We start from the raw sequence: 23,482 nt of genomic DNA on the forward strand, positions 1-23,482 counted from the left end.
CCCTTCTACCCAAATGCCAAACACAGGTCCTGGGGGAGGGCCACTCAAACGAATAGTTTACCCAGTAAATGTGTAATAGTATTTTATAATGCAGTAATATAAACTATGTGCCACACATACATTTTTAAATGCCTATGTTGGCCATACTCAGCTCTTCAGTAAATGCCATGTTTGGTGTAATATCATTATTCTAAAGAGAAATTACCGACTACTTCTACATTTAAGCGCCATATCTACATGTAGTTTACGTCAGGGATATTTGTATGTTTTTTTTATTTCTCAAATTTTTTTTTTTACATTAATTCATGAACACAACAGTTGCATAAAAAAACTACATAAAGCTTCAAAACATTTTTTTTCTCTCCTCTCCATAGTCATGATGATCTTTTTGGGCATGTGAGAACTTTGCCGTCCTTCAAGAGGCATTTCTGTCCATATCAGTGCTTGAGCATTCTCACGCCAGCAGGTGGCATTATACACAATATACACATCCTTGAATTCTCCAGAGTTGGCCAGTTAGAACTGCTGAAGAATCAGCTTCTTCTTGGTGTCGTGGGAGAACTTGTTGCTTCTGAAGTGCTCGCTGTCGTAGAAGGCAGACATGTTGTGGATGTTGATCTGTCTCGCCTACCCGTGTCAGACAAAAAAAAAAGTCAGATCAATCATCATTCAAACACAGATCAGTCAAAGTTTAAGCCATAGTTTCAGATGACCAGACACCACACTTAACCACTGAAGATAGCAATCAGTTAATGAGTGTATTAATTCCTTAATAGGCAATACTTTGAATACTTTTGAATGGCTATCTAAGCAAGTATGTTGTGGGGAGTTGAGCTGCATTCAGACAAGAAGAGACTAACTGATGTCGTCATGAGCCGCCACGGAATGAATGTTAATCAAATTTGACACGTCCCACAATAAAGCCTAACTTTTCAGCTTTTGAGGCAACAAGTGAAGGGGCATGTCCGTGCAGTGTTTTAGGCGCACCTTGTCGATCAGGTCTTTCTCTGGGATCTCGATGGTGTCCTGCTGGGCTCCGTAGCGGTTGCGCTGATAGGCCACCTGCTCGGCCACCAGCTGCTTGAGGATGAAGAGCAGCAGCTCATTGTTGTCCCGCTTGAAGGCCAGGTAGCGCGCAAACGTCTGTCAAAGGAACAGAGAGACGAGAGACGCTCAATACAACGAAGTGCACATTCAGACCATCATCTTGTAGTGATTAGTGTTCCACGCCTGTTCTACAACAAGCATACATGGATACAAAACTCTGGAGGTATGAAATCAGTCCATGGCCCTCAAAACTGCACATTGATAACATGCTAATGATAGTTATCATGGTTGAATAGTTAGTTCTAGATGATCGGAAGGCTAATCTGGGCAGCTCACCTTCCTCATGCTCCTCATGATGCTGAACTTCTGCGTGTCGATGAAGCTCTCCAGCATGACGCGGATGGCCATGTTCACGTCGTCCTCCAGCACGTAGTCGCGCAGGTGCATGCGCGCGTGGGCCTCCGCCATGCGGATCATCGACTCGATGTGACGCACCGTGATGGGGATGCTGCCGGTGGCCTGGGGAACACGAGGGAGGAGTGAGACAAGTGCATCACGTTCCAATAAAACAAGAGACCGACTGTAAGCGAAGGCGGAGAGCACCCAGGTCTAGGTCACCAACCCTGCAGCTTGGCCACCATTCCAAAGAGGAAGGCTCACTGGTGTGGCAGTCAGGGTGAATATTTCATATATGTGAATATCAAGGATGAACAGGAACATTCATTTTAGGCGGGCGTTTAGCCTGGGAAAAGACTTTACACTGCCACACTATCACTGCCAGGAAAGCCATGGTAAAAAGAGCTATCAATATTATTAAGGTAGGGAGTGGAATCGGTCATGTCTACCATCCATCAACAGAAAGAGACATTAAGTAAGGCAGGCGGCTGCATACCATGGACTCTTTGCGGAGGTCACTGTAGATGCGGGCCACCTTGTCCTGGTCCATCTGGTTGAGTTTGGGGTGGATGCGCTCCTTGGCGTAGATGAGGTACTTGCGGAGCAGCTCCTGGGGGATGGGGGGCACGTCCGACGTGTTGGGCAGCACAATCTCCTCCAGACTCGCCACGCCGCCGTCCTTGTTGCTGGGATGGTGCTTGATGTGAGATCCCACCACAAAACGGGCCAACATCTCATCCTGAGGGAGAAAGATCATGGGGCCCAGGGTCAGAGGTCAGATGTGAGGACTGAGGCCATGACACAGTGGTGGTTTTACAGAAATACTGCATATGTTTTAACTGAGGACTTTCCACAGTCCTTTATAAACATCAAATAAGGATATAGCCTACATCCCATGGGAATGATTAGGGAACCTATCTGTGGGGGGGCTAAACAGGTCTGGGTCAACTGTCTGGTAATTGAGTAAATTTTGGCTGACTGTCTCACCTGAACTGGATCCACCGAGTCCCTAACGACACACAGGATGTCGAAACGGGAGATGATCGGCTCAGTCAGGTCCACATTCTCCGAGAATGTCAGAGAGGGGTCATACCGCCCACCTACAGGGGAGGAGGGAAGAAAAGAAAAAATTTCAGACGCATGGATTTAAGAGGTATTAGAACAAGACTAACTGAAAATCCCTTAAATGACATCCCGGGGGGTAATATGAAATCCAAGCAAACAAGATGCATCCAGCAGAGGCAGACGCTGCCCAATTCATCACTGGGCTAAATTCAATTTCAAACAGTTGGTGTGCACCATCACTATCGGATCAAGCTCACAAGGCAGAGTGCGGTTCTGTGAGTGTTTATGTGTATGTAGGTGCCTGTAGTAGCGGACTGAGACTAACCAATGGGGTTGGAAGCAGCAATGACTGTGCAGCGAGCCTGAAGAGATGTGACGATGCCCGCCTTGGAGATGGAGATACTCTGCTGCTCCATGGCCTCATGGATACTGGTCCTGTCTTGATCATTCATCTTAAAACACACACACACACACACACACAGAGAAAAGGGAACCTTTAGCGAGATTCACATTTATTTATAGCCTGGTAATCAACTTGACAGGCTCTCTCAGATTTTAGTAGAGCTATATTTAAACACAGCTTGAACTCAAGTACATTTTTAATGCATGCTATATATACACACGTAAGTGTGCACATGTACGAGTCTCGTGGTTTTACATACACTTGTGCTGTGACAGATTATTTCAATAGTACTTCTCCACTTTGTGAATCTGTGTGATCATTTCACCCAGTTAATGCCCACTTCACTATTCTACTCTGTCAACATCTATGCCGACCAACCCTCCTCCTCGGTCTCACCTTGTCAAACTCGTCGATCAGGCACACTCCTCTGTCGGCCAGCACCAGAGCCCCGGCCTCCAGGGTCCACTCGCGGGTGACGGGGTGGCGCTGGACGTAGGCGGTCAAACCCACAGCGGAGGCGCCCTGGCCGGTGGTGAAGACTGCGCGGCTGGCCACCTTCTCCACATACTTGAGGAACTGGGACTTGGCAGTGCCAGGGTCTCCACACAGCAGGATGTTGATGTCGCCACGCACCTTGTGCTTGCCACCTATGGGCGTACACACGCACGCATACACACACACACACACACACACACGAGAAGATAGCACCATGGTTAGACCTCGGAATCACAGGTTCACTCAATGCAAGTACACACTAGTCGTTAATTCACCACTTACAGGTGGGGAGTTCCGAGAATGATCTGGAGAATCATGGCCAGGCCATACCCATGTACCCTCTAAAACAAATGCTAAGATTTATCCAATCAAGAGATTTTGGCCCGGATATTCAAGCTTCTTGAAAATCATGCAGCATAAGACAGAATTAATGCAATTGTGCAAGGCAGCATGCCTTCCCTGACACACACAGAGCCCTTCAGCTTCTTGGGCAGTTCCCAGAAGGCAAAGCCAGTCTATTATTAACTCTCCCCGTCTTAGTGGGAACAAAGAGGCAGCCTCCGAAAGCACAGGAGAGAGGGAGACAGAAAGAGAGAGAGAGGAAGAGAGAGAAAGAGGAAAAGAGAGAAACTGAGGTAGAAAGACGCTGCGGTGCCTTAAATAAGCCCACCTGGATTCTTTGGCTCTCCTCCAAACAGAGCCAGAGCAAGGCCTCTCTTTATGTCCTCGTGACCATAGATAGAGGGACCGATGCTGGCAAAGATCTAGAGGAGAGGAAAAACACAATGAGCTGGGACAGTACAATGCATTTCACAGCATTTTAAAACACTCTGCAACAGTCCTAATCCAAGCTGAGTTTTTAGGCCTTCATCTACCAAAAAGTCTCCCTAGCACTGTGCTCAAGAGTGGTTAAGACTCACAGTCTTAATAATAGACAGTGACACCCAGTTAGACAAGTGTGTGGCCCAAAACGCCATGTTGTGCGAAGAGCATCAGAAAATGATTGAGGCCCTGGGGCGCTGTGGCGCAAAAGGCTACAGCGTTCATACCACATACGGGTCCGAGTGCCCACGGGGACCCAGGTTCGAGTCTGGCCTGCGGTCATTTCCTGATCCCACCCCATCTCTCTCTCCCACTTACTTCCTATCTCACCCTTCACTGTCCAATACAAATAATAGCCCCAAAAAAAAAGAAAACAAAAAAAAAAGATTGAGGCCCTGTTTGATGGCCATTGTAAAAATCAAGGCATCCTTGTTCAAGTGATTAGTCTATAGAGTTGCTTAATGCCCCATTGAGAATGCTAGTGGACTTCCATTTAATTTAAGTGTAACAGCGGGACTTTTGTTTATTCTTCGCCGTGTGTATTTGTATGCATCCTCACCCTCTCTCCGATGCGCTCGTCCTTGGACAGAGCCACGATGGCCTTGACGTCCTCGTCCGTGAGCTCGGCCACGGCCACCTGCGCGTCCTTGCAGGCGATGTGATTGGCCATGATGACCGTCGCAAACACGGGGAAACCGTTTGCCATGTTCAAGGAGCCGTCATAATTGTTGTGGTAGATTCCTGTCAGCTCCTGGGACGGGACGCGACACAGAAAGGCACCTTGAGCACAACAAACCTCCACAAAGGCTGAACACACACACAGAAGAGCTGGTCCAAAAATAAATGTATAAACGACACGTCAAAGCTTCAACGGATCTATTGCTTTAAGTACAGACCGTTTATCTCCGACTGAAGGTCAGTATTTGATCAGAAAATGCCATGCAGGAAAAAAAGAAACCTTTTCTCTGTGACATTTCTGTAACTTCTCAATGTTCAAGCATTTATCTGGTTAATGCTTTAACAGCATATCCAAGCTGCTCAGGGAACAGGCCAAGTATTTTTGTTCAGCACCTGCATCATGACAAAACGCTCTACTGTGTCAGATTGATATACTCTGTGTGTGGGATTGTGAAGGTGACTATGATAGTGCAGTGATAACGTGGTGGTTGGGGTTACGCTACTTACAATCTCGTCTCCAGGCTTGCAGGTGTCCACCAGGTCAGCCAGGAGGATGGCATCTTTGGAGCGGGGCAGACGACCAGCGGCCACCTTCCCTGGACTCTCCTGGATGGTGATGCGCTGGTAGTTCTGATACACGGTCTATAGAACATACACACACACACACACACACAGTTAGCCTCTAAGAACCTGTCTTCTTCCTAAGTCAAGGAGGAATGGAAACTTGACCAAAAATGAATGTTATCCCAGCCACTGAAAATACACTGAGAATGGTACTGTAGCATATTCTTGTTTACTCTCACATTAACTTCCAGGCACCAAACTACATCACTACTGACCATAAACAGACGAAATGCATTGTGGAGGAGACAGCCAAACAAACATACAGAGATTTTATCATTAAATTATTTATCCCAAAACCGACCTGCTCCATGTTGATCTCGAAGGGCCCCAAGGACTGGCACTCTGGGCAGGAGCCCGGCTTGACCTCCTGGTTCTGGGACTGGAAGAAGGGCCCGAGGACGAAGTTACACTTGTTACAGTTGTACTTGACCATGCCCAGCTGGGGCAGCACCCCGGTGCAGCTGGTCACCACGCCGCTGGTGCGGATCAGCTGGTTCAGGTGCAGCTGCCTACGCAGGGAGGAGGAGGAGGATGGAGGGGATATGGTGAGATATGAGAGGGCAGTTCAGTGGAGTTCACTCTGAATGTGTCCATTCAAGCAGATCTGGAGTATGTGGATCTGAACAAATTCTTAAAAAGTTCTACCTGGGAATGCTGTACAATTATATGTGAACCTTTACTATTACCATGGATCTTAAACAGCGCACTGCATTGCAGCTTACACGTTGGGATATGTCAGGTCGAGTGCTTAAGGACAGATGATTTGGCTTAAGTGCTCTCAATTTCACACCTCACTGCCTTGTGTCACCTGAGAAGTATAGTGCAACAAAGGCACATGATGCTGTCCAAGCCCTGCAGCAAGAGGCACTCTAGCAGCCCATGGCACAAAGACAGTGGGCAATGCCAAATGAGCGTTCAGATACAAATGTGATGAACGTCGCCCCCTTCTGGACATATGCATTAGCTCCACAGGAACACCGTGTACCAAAAAGAGCCATTACTACAGCAATGCATTAAGGCAGTGTTTCTCAAAGTGTGGGGCAGACCCTACTAGCGGGGAATAGAGACATGACAGGTGGGGCGAGATTTTTTGCGCCTTTCTTTCATAATGCCTTAGTTTTTTATATGGAAGATCATAGATTTAAAGCCAAATAGCCACACACAAATATATGAGTCATAAACAGACCGGCATATGAACTAACATAACATCTGATCCAGCAGACCGAGACGGGAAACGTAATGTGAAACCAAAATGCGAAAGAAAAAAAAAAAAACTTTTTAAAAATAAAAATACATTTTTCCAGTTTGATCAGGGGTCAGGTGGGGTTTGAAGACTCCCATCTCAAAAGTGGGCAATGACAAAAAAAGTTGGAGAACCACTGCATAAGAGCGAGGATGGTCACTGGGCTGTGCAGATACCTGAGGGAGCGGAGTTCCTCCACCAGGGGCAGGTTGCCGATGCGCACGTGGATCTCGTGAGCGATGCGCTCGTACTTGGGGTACATGGCCAGCACCACCTCCTTGGCCGCCTCGTCGAAGATCTTCAGCATCTCCGTCGGTGCCTCGGGCAGGAAGTAGGCCAGCACGTGCTCTCTGGACGCCAAGTCCTCGTAGCTCACCAGCAAACTCTCCTTGTTCTCTGTAATGGTTCAGGAATTAATCAACAAGGACTCGTGGCACAAAACATTTACAAGTGATAACATTTGATACTTTAAGATGTCTAACATTTTGCCTAATTGCTGGCTTCCCACTCTAGCAAGAGTGAGAATGGAACCTGGGTCATTTGCTTGGAAGTCAGAGTTCCAGGGTTTCCCTTTGTGTTGAAAAATGGACTGCTAATACTGTAGCCAGAGCAGGAAGTGGTCCCTCTGGCCAAGCCAGTTTGCACACAGGCTACTGAAGGAAACGTACCTTTGCACATGTCGCTGATCCTCTCTTTGAACACGTTGTGTCCGTGCTCATCTACGTGTGTGCGCAGGAAGTTCTTGAAGCGGTGGTAGATCTCCAGGCGTGGCGCTGCCATGGAGACCCACTCGCGCACTGTGTGGCCCTTCATGTCCTCCAGGTTCTCGATGCTCTCGATCATCTCCTCGTCCTCTCCTTCTCCAGCGCCCTCAGCAGCGCGCTCCGCCAGTCGCCTCTTCCTCGCTGGCCGCTCCTCATCTTCATCTTCACTGTCTGTGGGAACACACGAGGAACATGTTCAGTGACAATGCAACAGCACCAGAAATCACATGCTTAAGCACATAACTCAAAAGGTATACACATGCCAGAGGGGTATATATTATAAAAGGGTGTCTAATATAGTCAAGACATTCACAAGAGTATTTCCTAACTCTACACACATTGAAAATCTCACATTATATAACATCAACTTGCAGTAATACACAGCATCCACTTTCTAGACTTCATTGCATATGCACTACTCAAGACTGTGTTGTGGTGCTGTATAGCCGGACCAGAGGCCGTTCAGAGAGACCCATCTTACCGTAGAGCAGGCCCCTCCTCATGCGCCCACTGACGCCCTGCTCCCGGTCCCTGCGCCTCATCTCCTCCTCAGCTGCGGCGCGGGCCCCGGGGGACAGCTCTGACAGATCCTCATCCTCATCCAGCCCCTCGGCTTCGTACCGGTCCAGCTCTGGGATTACACGGTAGTCCCTACACAGGAAAAAACAGTGACTCATCAGTGTAACCCTACAGATCAAGGTTAAAACAATAGGAATCCTAAATCTGTACCATAAGCAGACACAAGTAAGTAAGCACAGTGTACATCCATGCCATAACCAACTGCAAGCTAGTGTACACAACTCCATATATATTAGGTGGACACTGCAACATAGCTAAGAAACTAAGACATTCTGACCAAATATGACTATGAAACTACCCGTTCTAACTTCATACAAGTTAAACAATAAAGTTTCTAAATAATAGTCAGACTTCACAGCATAACTTACCGTTCCATCCCGTCACCGATCAACTCCTCTCCATCGCCTTCCTCCTCGTTGGGCAGAGTCTCGCCCAGGATCCCCTCCGACTCGTCCTCAAACGGTGGCAGGTCCCTGCCTGGGCTGGAGGTGAGCCCGCGGCTGGGGCTGGTGGCCATGTGGTATGACTCTGATGAATCCTGGCCGCAGAACGATACAATTTAACAGCAGTGAGATGGCGTCAGGCAATTCCATTCTCTTAAGACTGTCAATGTGGTGTCCAGTCCACCATGAGCTGAGATGTCTACTAAGTTGATGCATTTCGACTTAAAGTCTATAAAAAATATTTACCTGACCCTTTACACCTTATCAAGTGACATTACTTTGCCTGCTACCAAACCTCACGTTAACAAATCAGGTTAGCCAAATAGGCTTGCTAACCAACTTAGCCAAACAAAGAAAAAACATAACGTTACCGACCATCGTTAGCCAAATCATCTAAGATTGCTAATAAAAGTCATCAATATATAACTGTGCATCGATTATTTTAGTAAAAACAATATGATCAACACTGACAAGAACACCATACATATTAATAGCATACAAAGAAAGTACACAAGAGTCATCTTAAGTTAACGTGTCAGCACGCTTAAACCGTAGCTGTGACCATTCAGTCAAAAAGGACAGATATTGTTGGTCATTTGACAAGAAACATTTCAAGAGCTATTATTGAATGTCATGTAAGTATAACATCAAATAATAACTGTATGTTTACAAGTCTATATCACATTAATTTGATAAATACGTACCGCCATTCTTCCAGTTGTCTGCACTGTTGTTCCGATGACTTTCTACTGCATGGACTAACTTTTCGCGCGAATTTTCCACGTGACCCCAAAGCGCGCGAAATATCATGAATATGTAATGACAAAGCCGTTCTCTCCTAAAGTGATTGGTGCATTCATCCAGGGGGTTGGACTTTAAACGCGACGCAAGAAGTTCAGAAGCACAGACAAACTGGCGTGTAAACTGCCAAAAAAAACATCACAGAAGAAGAAACTGGAGAGTATGTAGGCCGCCCTGAATTAAAGTCATGCCTCTTTGCCTTAACAACTGTCAAAAACAAACCACAGTGTAGCCATTACGCAGAGAAATTATTTTAACTCGTTACCACCACTCACAGTGGAAAAAAATATACCTTTCCTGAATGCCTTCTTTACACATGATGGGACATGATGATGCAGCATCCCTCGAATAGCAGCCATGAACACCAAACTTTGACAAACACCAACCGACTGCCTGTCTCAACTCTTAAATCTCCCCTTGAAGATCAATAAAGTATCTATCTATCTATATCTTTTAAAAACCGTGACAAGGACTTTAACTGCTTTCATAAACTCTTCTTTTCTTATTACCTCCGCCAAGGAGGTTATGTTTTCATCGAGGTTTGTTTGTTTGTTCACAAGATAACTAAAAAAGTTATGGATGGATTTTGATGAAATCATCCATATCACCGGCTGGATCCAGGAGTCATGTTTTCGCTTGGCGGAGGTTTGCACTCTCTGAGTGCTATAAGTTTTAGTGTCATGTCATGTATAATTTACCCAGATAATGTTTAGTCCATGTGTTTGACACCTTGTCGATCGTCAAACTAGGATTCATAACTTGGTTGGATGCTGGACATTCAACAAGTGGTGAATAGTAGGCTTACAGTCACTGGGACTTGTTTATTGTGTGTCATGTACAAGTACAAGTAATGTGCAAGTAATTCTGTCACTCAAGACAAAGCTTAGCTGCAAAGGCAAAGCACTACATTAACTGGCAAATTTCAACTGACAGAAATATTGACGTCAACTCTTTAGGTTGACATCTTAATATCTCTTGTTACAACACTTAGCAGTGCATGATTCCCTGATCATAAGTAAAGTTAAACATAATTTTAACTACTGAACTATCAGTGTTTACCATTCTTGATTATGTTCACATGTATGGCCCCTCAAATGAACAATTAAGTGCTCCTGAATATAAAGTACAGAGCAGGAACAGTCAGTGCAAATGCGGTGTAAGTCAACACAGTATTGTAAAGCGTTGCTCGGTTGATCTGGATCTCTAGCCTCTTCTGGGCCTGGTCCAGGCCTTGCATGACGCTCTCCGTGTCGCACACCAGCATCTGGTCCTGCGTCTGTATCACTGGCCTCTCCACCACCACAGGCGGCGGAGGCGGCATCTCCACAGTCTTCCGCACCTCCTGCAGCTCGGCGGCTACGCTCCCCACGCTCTGGCTCATCTGCTCCAGCTGAGCCTTGACGCCCTCCAGCAAGACCTGGCTGTTCTGGGAGCAGAAAAGGAGCTCTTTGAGAGCTAACTCTGAGGCACTGGGTTCGGCGCGAGGAGCAGGTGGGAGGGGCTGGGGCTTGGGCTTAGGTGGAGGTAGAGCTGGTGCTTGCACTGGAGTAGGCTGGGGTGCACTGGCCTTCTCTGACAGATCTGTCAACATGGTATTAAGACTGCCTATAAGACTCTGCAACTCGTCCTCCAAGGACTTGTGCATGCTGGCCTGGTCCTTGATGACCTCCTGTAAACTGGCTGGACCCTTTTGAGCCTCCAGCAGCAGGCTCTTCAGCTCCTGCAGGCGTACCCTGTTGATGTAGGTGGACCCCATAACGCCGATTACCGCGCCCAGGATCGAGCCAATGACGGACCAGTTCTTGGTGCGTTCAGCCCGGGCCCGCTCTTTCTCGTGACTCGCGCGCACACCGGCTGAAAATAGGGAAAATTTCTCTCGCTCCGATCCCTCTGCATTCTCGTAAGATGTCCGTAAACGTCGCTCCTCCTGTACATGATAAGGGAAGAGTGACTCAAATGACCATGTCAATCCCCAAGCTGAGGTTATTATTAGCAAGCCTAAATAAGCACATAAAATGGCAGTGTCTGCGTGTAGGGTTGCATGACCTAAACGTGAGAAATACATAGACCTGAGGATATGCTGAAGCATACAAGAGAGAAAATAATTATGTTTAAAACCATGTGTCTAACAGTTTAATCTACACAATTACATAACATTCATTCAGTCATTTTATCTTTCTAATAAGATAGACCATGGACAATTAAGTGGTTCTACCTGCAGTAGCTTGTGTTCCAGGGTTGCCAGTTCCAGATAGTGAACTTCCTCTCGAGACACACGGTCTAGCCGGTCTCTGACCTCTTTTAGTCGTACCTGATTAGCCTCCAAACTTATATGAGCCTCACGAACCATGCCTCTGGCAACCATAAAAGCCTGCTCTGCCTAAATGAAACAAAGAATTAAAATTAGAAGGTGAACATTTAGACAGATCAAAAGACCAGCTCATGCCATGTCTTCTAGTGTTATAGGTAGTGTCACTAGTGTCTACAATTTAAGTGCAAAGTCTTTATAAGAACTTACCTCTGTAACCTTTAACTGTGCATCTCGGACCTCATTTAGGCCGACAAATTCTTCATATCTCTCCCACCAGTAGTTTACAGTAGCTGTCGCAGTTTGCATTGAATTTTGGCCCCACTGCTTCCCAAGTTCTGTCAGGCTCTTCAAGGTGGCAAGTGTGCGCTGTCCAACAGACTCCATCTTGGATGGGTCATCCTGTGGCTTCTGATGCAAACAGTATGCCCTGCTGATGAACACATCTTGCCTGAGGCGGCTGCTGCCATTGTGCAGACTGACATATGTGCCAAAGGTCCGTGGAATGCCGCTCAGCCTGTACCTCATTGAGCAGTTTAGCTAACAGCCAAGGGCACATGGGCACATCCACCAACCTGCATCAGAGGACATTAAGGATGAACTGAACAGTATAGTGCTGCCAAAATGATAAAATCCTTGGGGTATACCCATCTTGTGGCGTCACATGGACAAGGAATAGCCCAATGTTCAGCTATTGAATGCCCTATGTGACCCCTACAACACTATGTTACAACAAAGAGATGTCAAATGGAATCACTTGATTATTAATTTGTACGCCTGTGTGTTCACATTTACCACCAAAGCAAGAGAACAATGTAAATCCTGTGACTCGAGAATTGCTCTACGTTTGTTAGGACATTACACACTGACAAGTGATCGTTCTTTCTGCCCGGCCATCAAACAGTACACATTAACGGAGGTGTTTCTAGTTTTCGATAAAGATGGGACTACAACTGAACACTGACTGACACTTGCCCGACATGCTTTCACTATCTCTTTAGCTAACGAGCACACTAGCTTACTGTAACCTAAAGGGAACTGTTGTTAAAAGTCAGATATGTAAAGGTTGTAAACCTATCATTTTCAATTGATAACAAAACAAAGCATACATACCAATTACCTACAGATGTCCCGTTAAACAATTCATTAAAAATGACTTTATTATCAGCATTTACAAGGTTACAGAATCAACCTGATAGACTAACCTACAAAAATTGATTCAGGGAATTTGACGGGATACCTACATCCGGTGAAGGGGTCCTCATAGCGCGGCGCGGTGTGTGCACGGACAAGAAAAAAGAAGTCGCGGTTAAGTTGGGACGCCGTTAGCTGGTGAACAATCTAATATTTTCAACATGTCTGGAAGAGAAGGTGAGGAGATATCTAATTAATGTTACGACTTACAGTAAAATTGTATCTGCATATATGACAAGAATCATTCATCCTTTCACCGTTGGTTATTCTATTGGAGGTGCAGGCTAGCTCATATTGCTACTAGCCAGCCTAGCTTGGGTAAAATTAGCTTCTGCTGTCTGCAGTATTTTAAGATAAAACACATGGCTGGGTCTTTGGCTCGCCGAAGCTTTACTACATATTTCTACGAAATTAAACAATACTCTGAACTATGTAACTTTTATTTATCCGATAATCAAAAACTCAGGCTTATGAGTCAAAGAGCCCAGACAGCCGAACATTACCAAGCCAATCTCAATGTTAGGTTAAACGTTAACATTAACTCTAACTGGCTTTAGAACCAGTAACGACAAGTCTATTTTTAAAACAAGTGCAGCTGTGCTAGTAATAATGTGTAAATGTGTAACATTAATCTATTGTCTCAAATGAACAGTAAATGGAACACTTTATTTGTGGTCTCGCCTGCAACGTGACGCATCAAGCTAGCCAGGATAACGTTAAGCTCGTTTGTGAATTCCACTTGTCACGTTTAGAGTCTGAAGTTGGATGAAAGAAGAAAACGTTATACCGTTCAGTATGATATGATAATACTACGAATGTACTTTTGTCTTAAAGTGGTGAATGACACGTTATCTCACTTGCAGGAGGAAAAAAGAAGCCTCTGAAGGCACCCAAGAAAAATGCGAAGGAGATGGATGATGTAAGTCGCTGCAGTAGTCGAAGTTAACGTCTGAATTAAATTTTGGCATTTCTTCAAAATGAAGAAAATAGTGTGAAAGGCTTTAACTGAATTGCATTCAGTAAACCGAAATTAATGTTGCCTTCTACTTCTACCATATTTTTTGTCCTTCCTGTGTTGTTTGTATGAACCATCGTCTGTTTCAGATAGATAGATAGATACTTTATTGATCCCCAAGGGGAAATTCAAGATATAATTTCAACACACTGTAAGGTCACTACTGTTCCATTTGTTTTTGTTTTTGTCGTTGACTTCTGATAGCCATGTTGCCTCTAATGGAGTTGTTAGTTCCTAATGGCAACAATAAAATTTGAAATAGCACGGGGTATGCTTTATTCATCTAGGCCTGTGGTCGTAGGTGAACTAAACAGCCTAACAAACCCTAAGAAGTTGTGTTATTTTGAAGCATTAGTACCAACTTTGCACACAATTTGCAGGATGACATGGCCTTCAAGCAGAAACAGAAGGACGACCAGAAGGCTATGGAAGCCTTGAAGGCCAAGGCTTCAGGAAAAGGACCTTTAAGTGAGTTCAAGAATGATCGGGTCTGAAAATATCTGTGGCAGGTGCATGTTGGGAATGGATTGTGGTCGCGTCTTTATCCCTCTCAAGCAGGACATTATCATTTATAGCGGTGCAATCCCTGTAGCAATGAATTTAACTGACCCTGTGCGATACATCCCTGGAGCTGCTGTTTGCACTTGTCAGTGGTGCCACTAGATGGCAGTTTTTAAACATGTTGTGTATGTAGAGAGGAACATGTAGTATTTTTACATTGTGTGTGAAATGTACATTTCCATGTGTTGTTGAAATGCTGACATAAACTTATTTCTGCCATTGTTATCAACAGCTGGTGGAGGAATCAAGAAGTCTGGGAAGAAATGAAGCACTGTATAGACCTCGTTAAAAAACCTGGGGAATACCTCAGAGTAATTTCCCACTTTTTATTTGGGTCCAGATTTGGAATATTTTTAATACACATAACAGGATGACTTCATGTCTCTTGTGAAGAGAAATTAAAAATAAATTTCTTGGCATCTAGCAAAACTTCACATTTGTAAAGTAGTGTGACTGATTGAACAAAACGTTGTTTATTAATAGCATGGGTCTAGCACTGTACTTGCACTACATGTAACAGCAGTGGACCACTGAGATGTATAGGCATCTAATGGGCATCCTGGTGCCCCAGCTTGGCCATTTTAAGCCTTAGCATCTGAATCTCCAAGCTCAGCTTCTCGCGCTCAAGCAGAAGGTTTCCCTTCTTTATCTCCTGTAGGTCCTCTCTCCACCCTGGGAAGTCCAACAGTTTGGTCTCGTCAACAGCTTTTTGTTCCCCGGTACCTGGAAAAAATACCCAAGAGCTACGCTTTATTTTTATGTTATCCAAATGCCCAAATCTCGAAAAAGAATTCACTCCCATTATTACTTAATCTTGATGCCTGTGTACTGAAATTCATTGTATAGATGTGCATTTTGTTGTTGCTGGTGTGTGTGTGTGTGTGATTTTTTGTTGAATGTCTGAGGGTATGGGAGTAAAATGGACTTGGTGAAGGGGAATGTCTGAGAATAAACTACAGTCATGCTGCTTACGCTGGTGTGTTGATGCCCTTCTTCTCAGCTCCACTTCCACTGGGTAGTGGTCACTCACTTTCAGGGCCTGCAGTAGACAATGCTTATATAGTTAACTTACCCATTCAATAGTTATGTCTGAAATAACAAGTGCTGGGTCTTTCAGGTAATATTTACCTATGCCCATGGCACAGATTGGCCAAAGAGGTGGTTATAAGAGAAATCAAAACCTCAAAAACAATGGCGAAGCAATAAAAGGTATAATTATTCAATTTGTTCTGATATCCTGGTTAAAACTTAGTTACACCTATCAGCATTTTACAGCCAATACATGTTTATACTTCTGATAGATTTGATGAAATGTGTTTTACTGCTGACATTGTGCATATCAAAAGGTCAGTTCATATTTAAAATTCAATTCTGTCCCAACCCAGTAGGCTAAGGACTGTAACAAAATTCACCTGCTCAGTAGAAAGTCCATAAGCTGCTTGGAAATTGAACGGTTTGGCAGAGTTTGGGACCACAGCTTCCAGCATGTCATTTCCATAAACCACAATCCTATCAATTATAAATGATAGCTTTACATATGCAGTCAATTACACAGTATTAAATGTTATTAGTTAAATACATAAAAATGTCAAAACAATAAGTAAAGCCGGGTTACACAAGAAAGAAACAAATTGATGAGAAAAAGTATGGTTAGGAAGCACACAGGGCATGAAAGTTGTATTTAGACAAAAATCATAATCATTGGCTTCATAAGTGATTGTGTGTGACTCACCTGTCATAGGTGTGATCATTGCCTTTGTTTACAGTGGTGTCCACATCATCTCTTATGAGCCAGTGAAAGTTCTTATCACTGCGAATGCGGATTTCCTTCATGTCTTTTTTGGATACATAAGACCCATCTGCATTGAAGTCACCTAATATCATGACATTCTGATATATCAAGAAAACCAGTCACTTGCAAATATAACATTTTACCAACTCTTAATCTTTTTCCCCCCACTAATACATCATCACAAATAGTGCACTAAAACAATAGGTAATGACCACATAGGCCAATGTGTGCACAGCATGAAGGTTATCCAGCAAAAGTACACTTACATCTGTCTTCCATTTCTTCTTAATATCCAGAAAAACATCATAGATCTCATCCAACTCCTTCTCTGAATCTTTTGGCTTGGTGTGTACAGGGATCATAACTAGGTCTTTAAGCACTACAGAAAACACCACAAATAATTAAACAGACTAAGTGTCTGTGTCGGCACAAGTTCACCAAAATTTGTAGATGGGATGGGTGTTGGTCTGCACAAATGAGAAGAGGCGAAGAGACTAAACAAGTTTTTCTCTCTCAGCCATTACAGTGATACAGATATGGAGATAACAATGTTTTGTTTCCTAAAGTATCAGCTTCATGTTTCCTCTTGTATGTGATCTGTGCCAATCTGTCACCGCATCACTGATTCGTTCCAAAGACTTTGCATCTTGGTATGGTGGTTTTTACCAGTATTGAGGCAGCGGAAGCGTAGAATGTAGGGTTCCCGCTCAAACACGTCCACCTCTCCAGCCTGCTTGTCTGCATACTGGTATGAGTCCACTAAATCCACCAGATCGTCCCTAAACACAACTTTCAAATTAACACCACAAATACTTCAAATGCCCACATCTGGTTCAAAGTAGGGATCATATAAATGCATAATTAGGCCTAACATTAAATCTGTTATTGATGTTTAAGGTTTTATGTTTATGTATCATTTTTGCTTTCATAAAATAATACAAGGTTTGTAAGGTGCATATTCAGTTCTCACCTGTATAAAAACATAAACTGCTCCTTATAGCGGCTTCTGCCCAGGCGACTGCTGATTTTTAAGGTGTAATGATGTTCCTTATTCTCCCTGCAAACGAAAATCACACATAAGCAACACTGAATGACTGATATGAATGAGTGTTTAAAACAGGCATTGCAGTCCAAAATCAAAACATTGTGAGCATTAAGTGAGCTAATCTGTCAATTCAAAGGTTGAAGTGCTACAAACTGTGATTGGTAAATTGGAGGAGGGTGGTGCAGCAGGCCAAAACACAAACTCAAAACATAAACAATATTTGCAGGCTGCAGATTAACGTTTGAACTGTGAATATCCTGACCATTGCTGTTAGTGAAGTTAAGTGTTTGAAAATAACATTTGCATTTACATGTATTCATTTAGCAGACATTCTTTAATATGTTTCTTTAATCTCTGATGGCATATTATGGTCATTTTATGATTTATTACAATGTCTTAAAGCACCTTTAACTTCAGCCAGACATTAATTAACTGAATTCAATTAATACATTTCCATTTTCAGGAACAGTTAGTGTAACATTACAGAGTATAGGTATATGTTAAACCTTTAAAAGACTAATGACAGGCTAAAACTATCTGCAGGTACGATGCATAAAATTCCTGTTCTTTCACGGCAATGTCCTCCCTGAGACATCTGAACCTCGTTAGCTCATAAAGCTCTATACTGCCTGTCTAACAGGGCCCCTTTGCTCCTGGTCCCAGAATTGGTCAGGACCTCCCATCCTGTCAGGAATGTGTCAGGAACCCCCGACCCCCTGAACTTCAAAGGTATAAGGTATGTTAATCCTCAGAATCTACTCTGCACTCTCCCATGTTTTGTTTTGTTATGAGCAAATGTCTGCTTATTACCTCCGTCAAGGAGGTTATGTTTTCATCAGGGTTTGTTTGTTTGTTTGTTTCTTTGTAATTTAACTCAGAAAGGTATGGATGGATTTCGATGACATTTTCAGGGAAGGTCTGAAATGATCCAAGGAAGAAACAATTAAATTTGGGAGTGATCCGTATCACCATCTGGATCAAGGAGGCGGTTATGTTTTCGCTTTACGGAGGTTTGCGCTCTCTGAATGCTTTTCTAGTTCCTAGTCTCTCTGTGATAAGTAGTTATTCAATGAAGACTGCTGATATTCATGATGGATATTTACTTGTTAAGGGCCTCCATGAAGCTGTCAACTGAATCTCCAGATGCATCAACCACCTCCAGAATCACAACGACATCGTAACGTGAAACAATCTGAATTGTTTTCAACAAAAAGTAAGGTATGGTGATTATTGGGAGATACAAATTCAACAAATTCAATAAACTGAAGAAAAATGAAACACATGATTATTCTCTTCACCTTGACAAGAATGTTGCATACGTCTGGATCAGAGAGCTTGGTTCTCCCAAATTTTTGAACATTGAATGATGCCACCTTCATGATGTCTGCGCAAAAGAAGAACAAAAGCTGTTGCTGGATGCCTGTCATTGATAACTGCTTGCCCTCTGGGGTACCTTGTGGTGACTGGTGAGGATGACAATTATCTTAAAATGCAAATACCTGGAACCCCCACCCATCCCATTGTTTCTTAACATGTCCCAAACATGTCTAACATGTAAAGATTCCGCATCTTGTGCTGTCTTGAACCTGCTCTTTATGAGATGACAGATGAGGCCATTGTTAATGATATGATATTCACATCTAGTGTTGTCTGATGACAGGAATTTTGTACCTTTGATATGATATGCTTAAGTATCTACATAAGAGTGATATAACTCTGTCCTCTAACCCCTAACTTTAACCCAAGTCCTAGTAAATTAAATACATAGGACACTGACTGGATCTGCTCCCTGCTATCTTAATTCAAGGATCAAGTATATCCCCTGCCGCTGCAATCTTGAACGTCTGATGTGTCGACCATAAATTCTAGGTCAAATTCAAGACCCTTTGCCTCAGTGGTTCCTTGTTGGTGGAATGAAAAGCCAGTGCTATCCGTTTGGGGTCTTTCAATAGAGGTCTAAGCATATCTGTTATTTTTTAGTTATTTTCATTAGGCTATTGATTGAATTTACATTGTTGTTTAGGCTATTGCTATTCTCCTTAGTAACTATCGTATTGCTGTCATTGTATGTTTTGTGTCTGCTAAATACCAACCATAACCCTAACTTTCATGACAAAATTGAATGACACTTAATGACAGAAGCATTAATGTCATAAACATTTATAAAGTTGATATGTTATAAGTATGATACTGTTCGTTCATGACAGTGTCAATGTCAATGACAATGTTACACTCTTATATGTTTACTTTCAAAAAAGTGTATCGGAAATGATAACAGCAAAAAATGTAAAACATCAGCTTTTACAGTATTGGCCTATAAGAGAATGTGGAACATTTCAAACTTTTTTTTAACCTGATAACAAATCCGTCTTTTATCAAAACCTGATTAACATACCATTTTTAAAAGGTCAAATATCAGTACTGATAAAAGTAGATATCATATAAGTTTGTATTCAAGGGTATTGATACCTTTCTTTAGTCTTCTTCTTATCTTCTTATTATTTCTAGCATTGTGCAACACTATTCATATCACTTCATATCACATATCACTTTTACACGAGAAGAACTGAAAATCTGATTGAGGCCCTCTTTTAACATTTTTATGATTCAAATTTCAACAGTGAAAGTGATTTAGTGATATTTCCAACTTGGATCTCAGACAAAATTCGCTACATAGAGTATGGGAAAGCTTGCTAAATGTCATGCGCAATGATACAGTGTTTGTATGCGTAATAACATACAGACACATTCTCAAGGGGCATCACACATGGTTACTTTAGGTCATCAGATACAGACACTTTCTTAGAATAAACAAAACAGCAATATGTTAACTAAAAGTCATCATTGAAATAATTTGTGTGTGCTGTGTAGGCTACCAAAATCCTATATACCTCTGTCTGTAGTGAGGTTCGGTTGAAATCAGCTAAAACACAAACGAAAACAAAAAGAAAAGCTATAAAGGATCAGATTACATATGACCCTAGTCCCTACTCCAGTTCAGACACGTTTGGGGGCCACTCACCCTTCACTCAAAGCAAGAGGCAATTGAATTTTCCAAGTAATTCTCAGCATCATGGACTTTAGCTGCTTGACTTTAAATTGTTTGCAGGCAGCCAAAACAATGCCATGACTGAACGCAGCTTGTTCTGGGTTTTGCTTTTCACAATTGCATCGAAAAACGACGTGAGTTACTGTGTGCTAAATAACACACTGGTCTAAAATCAAAAAAATTTGATGGAAACACAATAAACACAATCAACATGCATCAAATGAATGAGTTAAAGAATCAAGTTCATGTATATGAAAGACAAGTGAGACTTACCTTGAGATGAGGAAACGATGGACAGGAGATAAGGAAACCAGCTTGATCTCTCAGGGAACAAACTACAGTGGCACTCTTGCTGTGGAACTTTATTTGTTGAGGTTACAGCATCTGTGACCTGATTGGCTGTTGGTCTGTCCAGCCCTGTCTCGTCTTGGGGCAGCCCCAACATGGTTCCACTCCTTCAAAAGGACCTCAACGTGGTCTCGGCTGAGCCTCTCTAGGGAAAATAACAGGAGTAACAGGAAAGAGAGAGTCCTAGTGGTCCTCCTTTAGAGTTGCATAAAGGCCTCAATTAACACACTGCACTGGCTGCCTTGGTGAGATCTGTATCCTGAAAGTATTCAATGTGACGACCCCCCCCCCCCCCCCCCCCCCAGACAGAACAAGCATGCGCATGTATGTCTGTCTTTATTGGCCAGGTATCACCTGGGTACGTAGGAGTTGGCTGACTTCTTTTGAAAACACTATTTTGTTTACATACCCCAACGCAGAAATAGTGTGACTGACACGCCCAGCAACTGTAACAAGGCACCACATCTCAGCGACACCTCACGTGGGGGCTCTATTTAGCTTCATTCATAAACATTCTCAAGTACACAGCAATTAAGATACATGTGTAAATGAGGGCTACTCCTCCCTTAAAATATGCCCCAGATGCTGTGGCCCCCCAAAAAACCCATTTTAGTGGTTTTGCCCATTTACGTGTTCAGACACCCCAACCACAGTCATGTATGTCTGGAGGGTGAAGGCGTACAGCCCAATTCCTTGGAAAAGCCAAACCTTCCAAAGTAAACATGAAAAGGAAGAAAGCAGGACAACAGATATGTTGATCTATGGCATGATTTATGTTATGCTGTATTTTTTGTTTTGTAAGAGACAAACTGTGCTCACTGAGGTATATTGGGCCATTCAATCCAGATCATCAGTCCACTTACAATGGGGGCCCAGACTCTTAAGAAAACAGACCCATACTAACTTGAATACAAACTATTACGTCAGACTAAATAACACAACAGGGGCGTGGGGGGGAGAGGTGCGGGGGGGCTTTCAACTGCCTTAAAGGGATATTCCGCCATTTTTGGAAATACGCTCATTTTCCACCTCCCCTCGAGCAAAACAATCGATATTTACCTTGTTCCCGTTCATCCAGCCATTCTGTGAGTCTGGCGATACAACTTTTAGCTTCAGCCTAGCATAGATCATTGAATCGGATTAGACCATTAGCTTCTCGCCTGCTAGCTTCATGTTTAAAAGTGACTAAGATTTCTGGTAATTTTCCCATTTAAAAACGTGTCTCCTCTCAAGTTAGAAAGTGCAATAAGACCAACTGAAAATGAAACCTGGCGTTTTTCTAGGTTGATTTGACATGGAACTACACTCTCATCTGGCGTAATAATCAAGGCAACTTGCAAACGTACCATAGGCACAGTGATATCGTACGGAGCATCTGAAAATAGTCCCCATAGACAGCAAGCAGTAGTAGTGCCAGTAGTTTGCAAGTTGCCTTGATTGTTACGCCAGATGAGTTCCATGTCAAATCAGCCTAGAAAAACGCCAGGTTTCATTTTCAGTTGGTCTTATTGCACTTTCTAACTTGAGAGGAGACACGTTTTAAATGGGAAAATTACCAGAAATCTTAGTCACTTTTAAACATGAAGCTAGCAGGCGAGAAGCTAATGGTCTAATCCGATTCAATGATCTATGCTAGGCTGAAGCTAAAAGTTGTATTGCCAGACTCACAGAATGGCTTGATGCACGGGAACAAGGTAAATATCGATTGTTTTGCTTGTGGGGAGGTGGAAAATGAGCGTATTTCCAAAAATGGCGGAATATCCCTTTAATGATGTGCCTAACATACCTGCTTCACTACCTCAGGTGCCCTCTATGTTAAGTCCTTCCTCGTCACCATCACCAGTTGGTCCCTGCATGTCAACTTGTCCAGACTAGCTCTGCCCTGCCAGCTCTCACAGGCTGGATATGCCTGCAAGCCACTGCAAGACCTGGACTGCTGACAGGGGCTATGTTATATTATTATTGCACGTACTGTATACATTAATGTTATGTAATGAAATCTTTGAGCCACAACGTTACTCTTTGAGTGTTGCTGGTGGAAGTATAATCATATGAACATAAATCTTTGCATTGAAATAAGTCAAATAGCAATTATTCAAAAACTTGGTTGAGCAACATGTGCCTTCTGGGTATGCCCTTGAGTGGCTTTATTACCATGGGTCCATGTGATCATGTAATGCATTCAGAGTAAAGAGAGAGGGGTGAGTGGCATGATGATGCCACTTGATCAGGATAGAAGGTGGCATGGGGTGAGTAAATGAGCAAAAACTGACTAGTTAAAAAGTATCATAGTCGAGGGTGCAGTTATTTTGGTTTGAATATTGCCTTGATCGCAGAAGATTATTTCACCTAGTTTTTTCAATTGGTATTTCATAATTCCATGGTATACTACAACATACAGTAATGCGATGATGCAAGAGAGCAGTTAGTCAGTGTTTTCCCGGCAACTCTATGTCATCAGAGGTGTGTTCAAATTCGCAAACATAGGCAAACCCACCATTTCTATTCATGAGTTTCATCAAGTCCTTTTCCACAGGTGTATTAATCAAGCCCTGCAGTCTGCAATCATAATAGGTGCATGATTTATGTAAAGGGAGTGGGACCTGATGAAACCCATGAATATAGACCTTTTTCACAGCGGCCATTTTGATATGAAATAGTGGGGCAAGCACAGATGTTTAAATACAGTACATTAGTGAAGTCTGTTCTGTAGATTTTAGAAAGCAGATACCACATTGGGCTCCGAACGTACGGAAATAGTGCCGCACATAGACAGTATTGTTGCTCCCAGCAATATGGCGGCCGCACTG

General features: G+C 43.2%; 4 protein-coding genes across 5 annotated transcripts; 1 reads left to right on the forward strand and 3 right to left on the reverse strand.

The window, feature by feature from the left end:
• Positions 1 to 256: 256 nt before the first annotated feature.
• Positions 257 to 9,342, reverse strand: mcm2 (minichromosome maintenance complex component 2). The gene is made up of 16 exons (XM_062545676.1): positions 9,264 to 9,342; positions 8,485 to 8,654; positions 8,019 to 8,188; positions 7,442 to 7,708; positions 6,950 to 7,169; positions 5,832 to 6,039; positions 5,414 to 5,548; positions 4,788 to 4,979; positions 4,077 to 4,170; positions 3,308 to 3,558; positions 2,834 to 2,960; positions 2,431 to 2,543; positions 1,940 to 2,182; positions 1,384 to 1,566; positions 988 to 1,143; positions 257 to 627 (listed from the first exon to the last, which is right to left on the reverse strand). Exons 1-16 carry the CDS (start codon positions 9,267 to 9,269, stop codon positions 517 to 519), a joined length of 2,646 nt encoding a protein of 881 aa, XP_062401660.1. The 5' UTR covers positions 9,270 to 9,342; the 3' UTR covers positions 257 to 516.
• Positions 9,343 to 10,185: 843 nt separating this feature from the next.
• Positions 10,186 to 12,892, reverse strand: ccdc51 (coiled-coil domain containing 51). The gene is made up of 4 exons (XM_062545677.1): positions 12,782 to 12,892; positions 11,879 to 12,243; positions 11,576 to 11,740; positions 10,186 to 11,287 (listed from the first exon to the last, which is right to left on the reverse strand). The coding sequence occupies exons 2-4, from the start codon at positions 12,194 to 12,196 to the stop codon at positions 10,463 to 10,465; spliced, it is 1,308 nt and encodes a 435-aa protein (XP_062401661.1). The 5' UTR covers positions 12,197 to 12,243; positions 12,782 to 12,892; the 3' UTR covers positions 10,186 to 10,462.
• A 3-nt stretch (positions 12,893 to 12,895) lies between these two features.
• On the forward strand, positions 12,896 to 15,409 carry tma7 (translation machinery associated 7 homolog). The gene is made up of 4 exons (XM_062545681.1): positions 12,896 to 13,039; positions 13,726 to 13,781; positions 14,258 to 14,345; positions 14,671 to 15,409. The coding sequence occupies exons 1-4, from the start codon at positions 13,024 to 13,026 to the stop codon at positions 14,703 to 14,705; spliced, it is 195 nt and encodes a 64-aa protein (XP_062401665.1). The 5' UTR covers positions 12,896 to 13,023; the 3' UTR covers positions 14,706 to 15,409.
• LOC134092654 (deoxyribonuclease-1-like) lies at positions 14,724 to 20,777 on the reverse strand. 2 transcript variants are annotated; one of them, XM_062545679.1, is made up of 10 exons: positions 20,598 to 20,777; positions 18,574 to 18,659; positions 18,379 to 18,467; positions 17,201 to 17,287; positions 16,897 to 17,009; positions 16,497 to 16,609; positions 16,171 to 16,328; positions 15,851 to 15,947; positions 15,411 to 15,477; positions 14,724 to 15,161 (listed from the first exon to the last, which is right to left on the reverse strand). In XM_062545679.1, the coding sequence occupies exons 1-10, from the start codon at positions 20,767 to 20,769 to the stop codon at positions 14,986 to 14,988; spliced, it is 1,158 nt and encodes a 385-aa protein (XP_062401663.1). In that variant the 5' UTR covers positions 20,770 to 20,777; the 3' UTR covers positions 14,724 to 14,985. The 2 variants fall into 2 exon arrangements, with proteins under 2 accessions (XP_062401663.1, XP_062401664.1); XM_062545680.1 differs by lacking the exon at positions 20,598 to 20,777 and adding an exon at positions 20,298 to 20,438.
• Positions 20,778 to 23,482: the final 2,705 nt, after the last annotated feature.

Source organism: Sardina pilchardus, chromosome 9, assembly GCF_963854185.1.
Source record: "Sardina pilchardus chromosome 9, fSarPil1.1, whole genome shotgun sequence".
Taxonomy (NCBI): domain Eukaryota; kingdom Metazoa; phylum Chordata; class Actinopteri; order Clupeiformes; family Clupeidae; genus Sardina; species Sardina pilchardus.

Excerpts from the sequence above, each read along its gene's own strand:
- ccdc51 (XM_062545677.1), bottom strand. The coding sequence starts at position 12,196 with ATGAGGTACAGGCTGAGCGGCATTCCACGGACCTTTGGCACATATGTC. Across the intron at positions 11,741-11,878 it reads CACAGTTAAAGGTTACAGAG|GCAGAGCAGGCTTTTATGGT; the intron begins GTAAGTTCTTAT and ends TGTTTCATTTAG. Across the intron at positions 11,288-11,575 it reads TGGAACACAAGCTACTGCAG|GAGGAGCGACGTTTACGGAC; the intron begins GTAGAACCACTT and ends TATCATGTACAG.
- tma7 (XM_062545681.1), top strand. Across the intron at positions 13,782-14,257 it reads ATGCGAAGGAGATGGATGAT|GATGACATGGCCTTCAAGCA; the intron begins GTAAGTCGCTGC and ends CACAATTTGCAG. Across the intron at positions 14,346-14,670 it reads TTCAGGAAAAGGACCTTTAA|CTGGTGGAGGAATCAAGAAG; the intron begins GTGAGTTCAAGA and ends TGTTATCAACAG.
- LOC134092654 (XM_062545679.1), bottom strand. The coding sequence starts at position 20,769 with ATGTTGGGGCTGCCCCAAGACGAGACAGGGCTGGACAGACCAACAGCC. Across the intron at positions 16,610-16,896 it reads CTTCCGCTGCCTCAATACTG|TGCTTAAAGACCTAGTTATG; the intron begins GTAAAAACCACC and ends TGTTTTCTGTAG. Across the intron at positions 15,162-15,410 it reads AAGGGCATCAACACACCAGC|GTACCGGGGAACAAAAAGCT; the intron begins GTAAGCAGCATG and ends TATTTTTTCCAG.
- mcm2 (XM_062545676.1), bottom strand. Across the intron at positions 4,171-4,787 it reads ACGAGCGCATCGGAGAGAGG|ATCTTTGCCAGCATCGGTCC; the intron begins GTGAGGATGCAT and ends CCTCTCCTCTAG. Across the intron at positions 2,961-3,307 it reads TGATCGACGAGTTTGACAAG|ATGAATGATCAAGACAGGAC; the intron begins GTGAGACCGAGG and ends GTGTGTTTTAAG.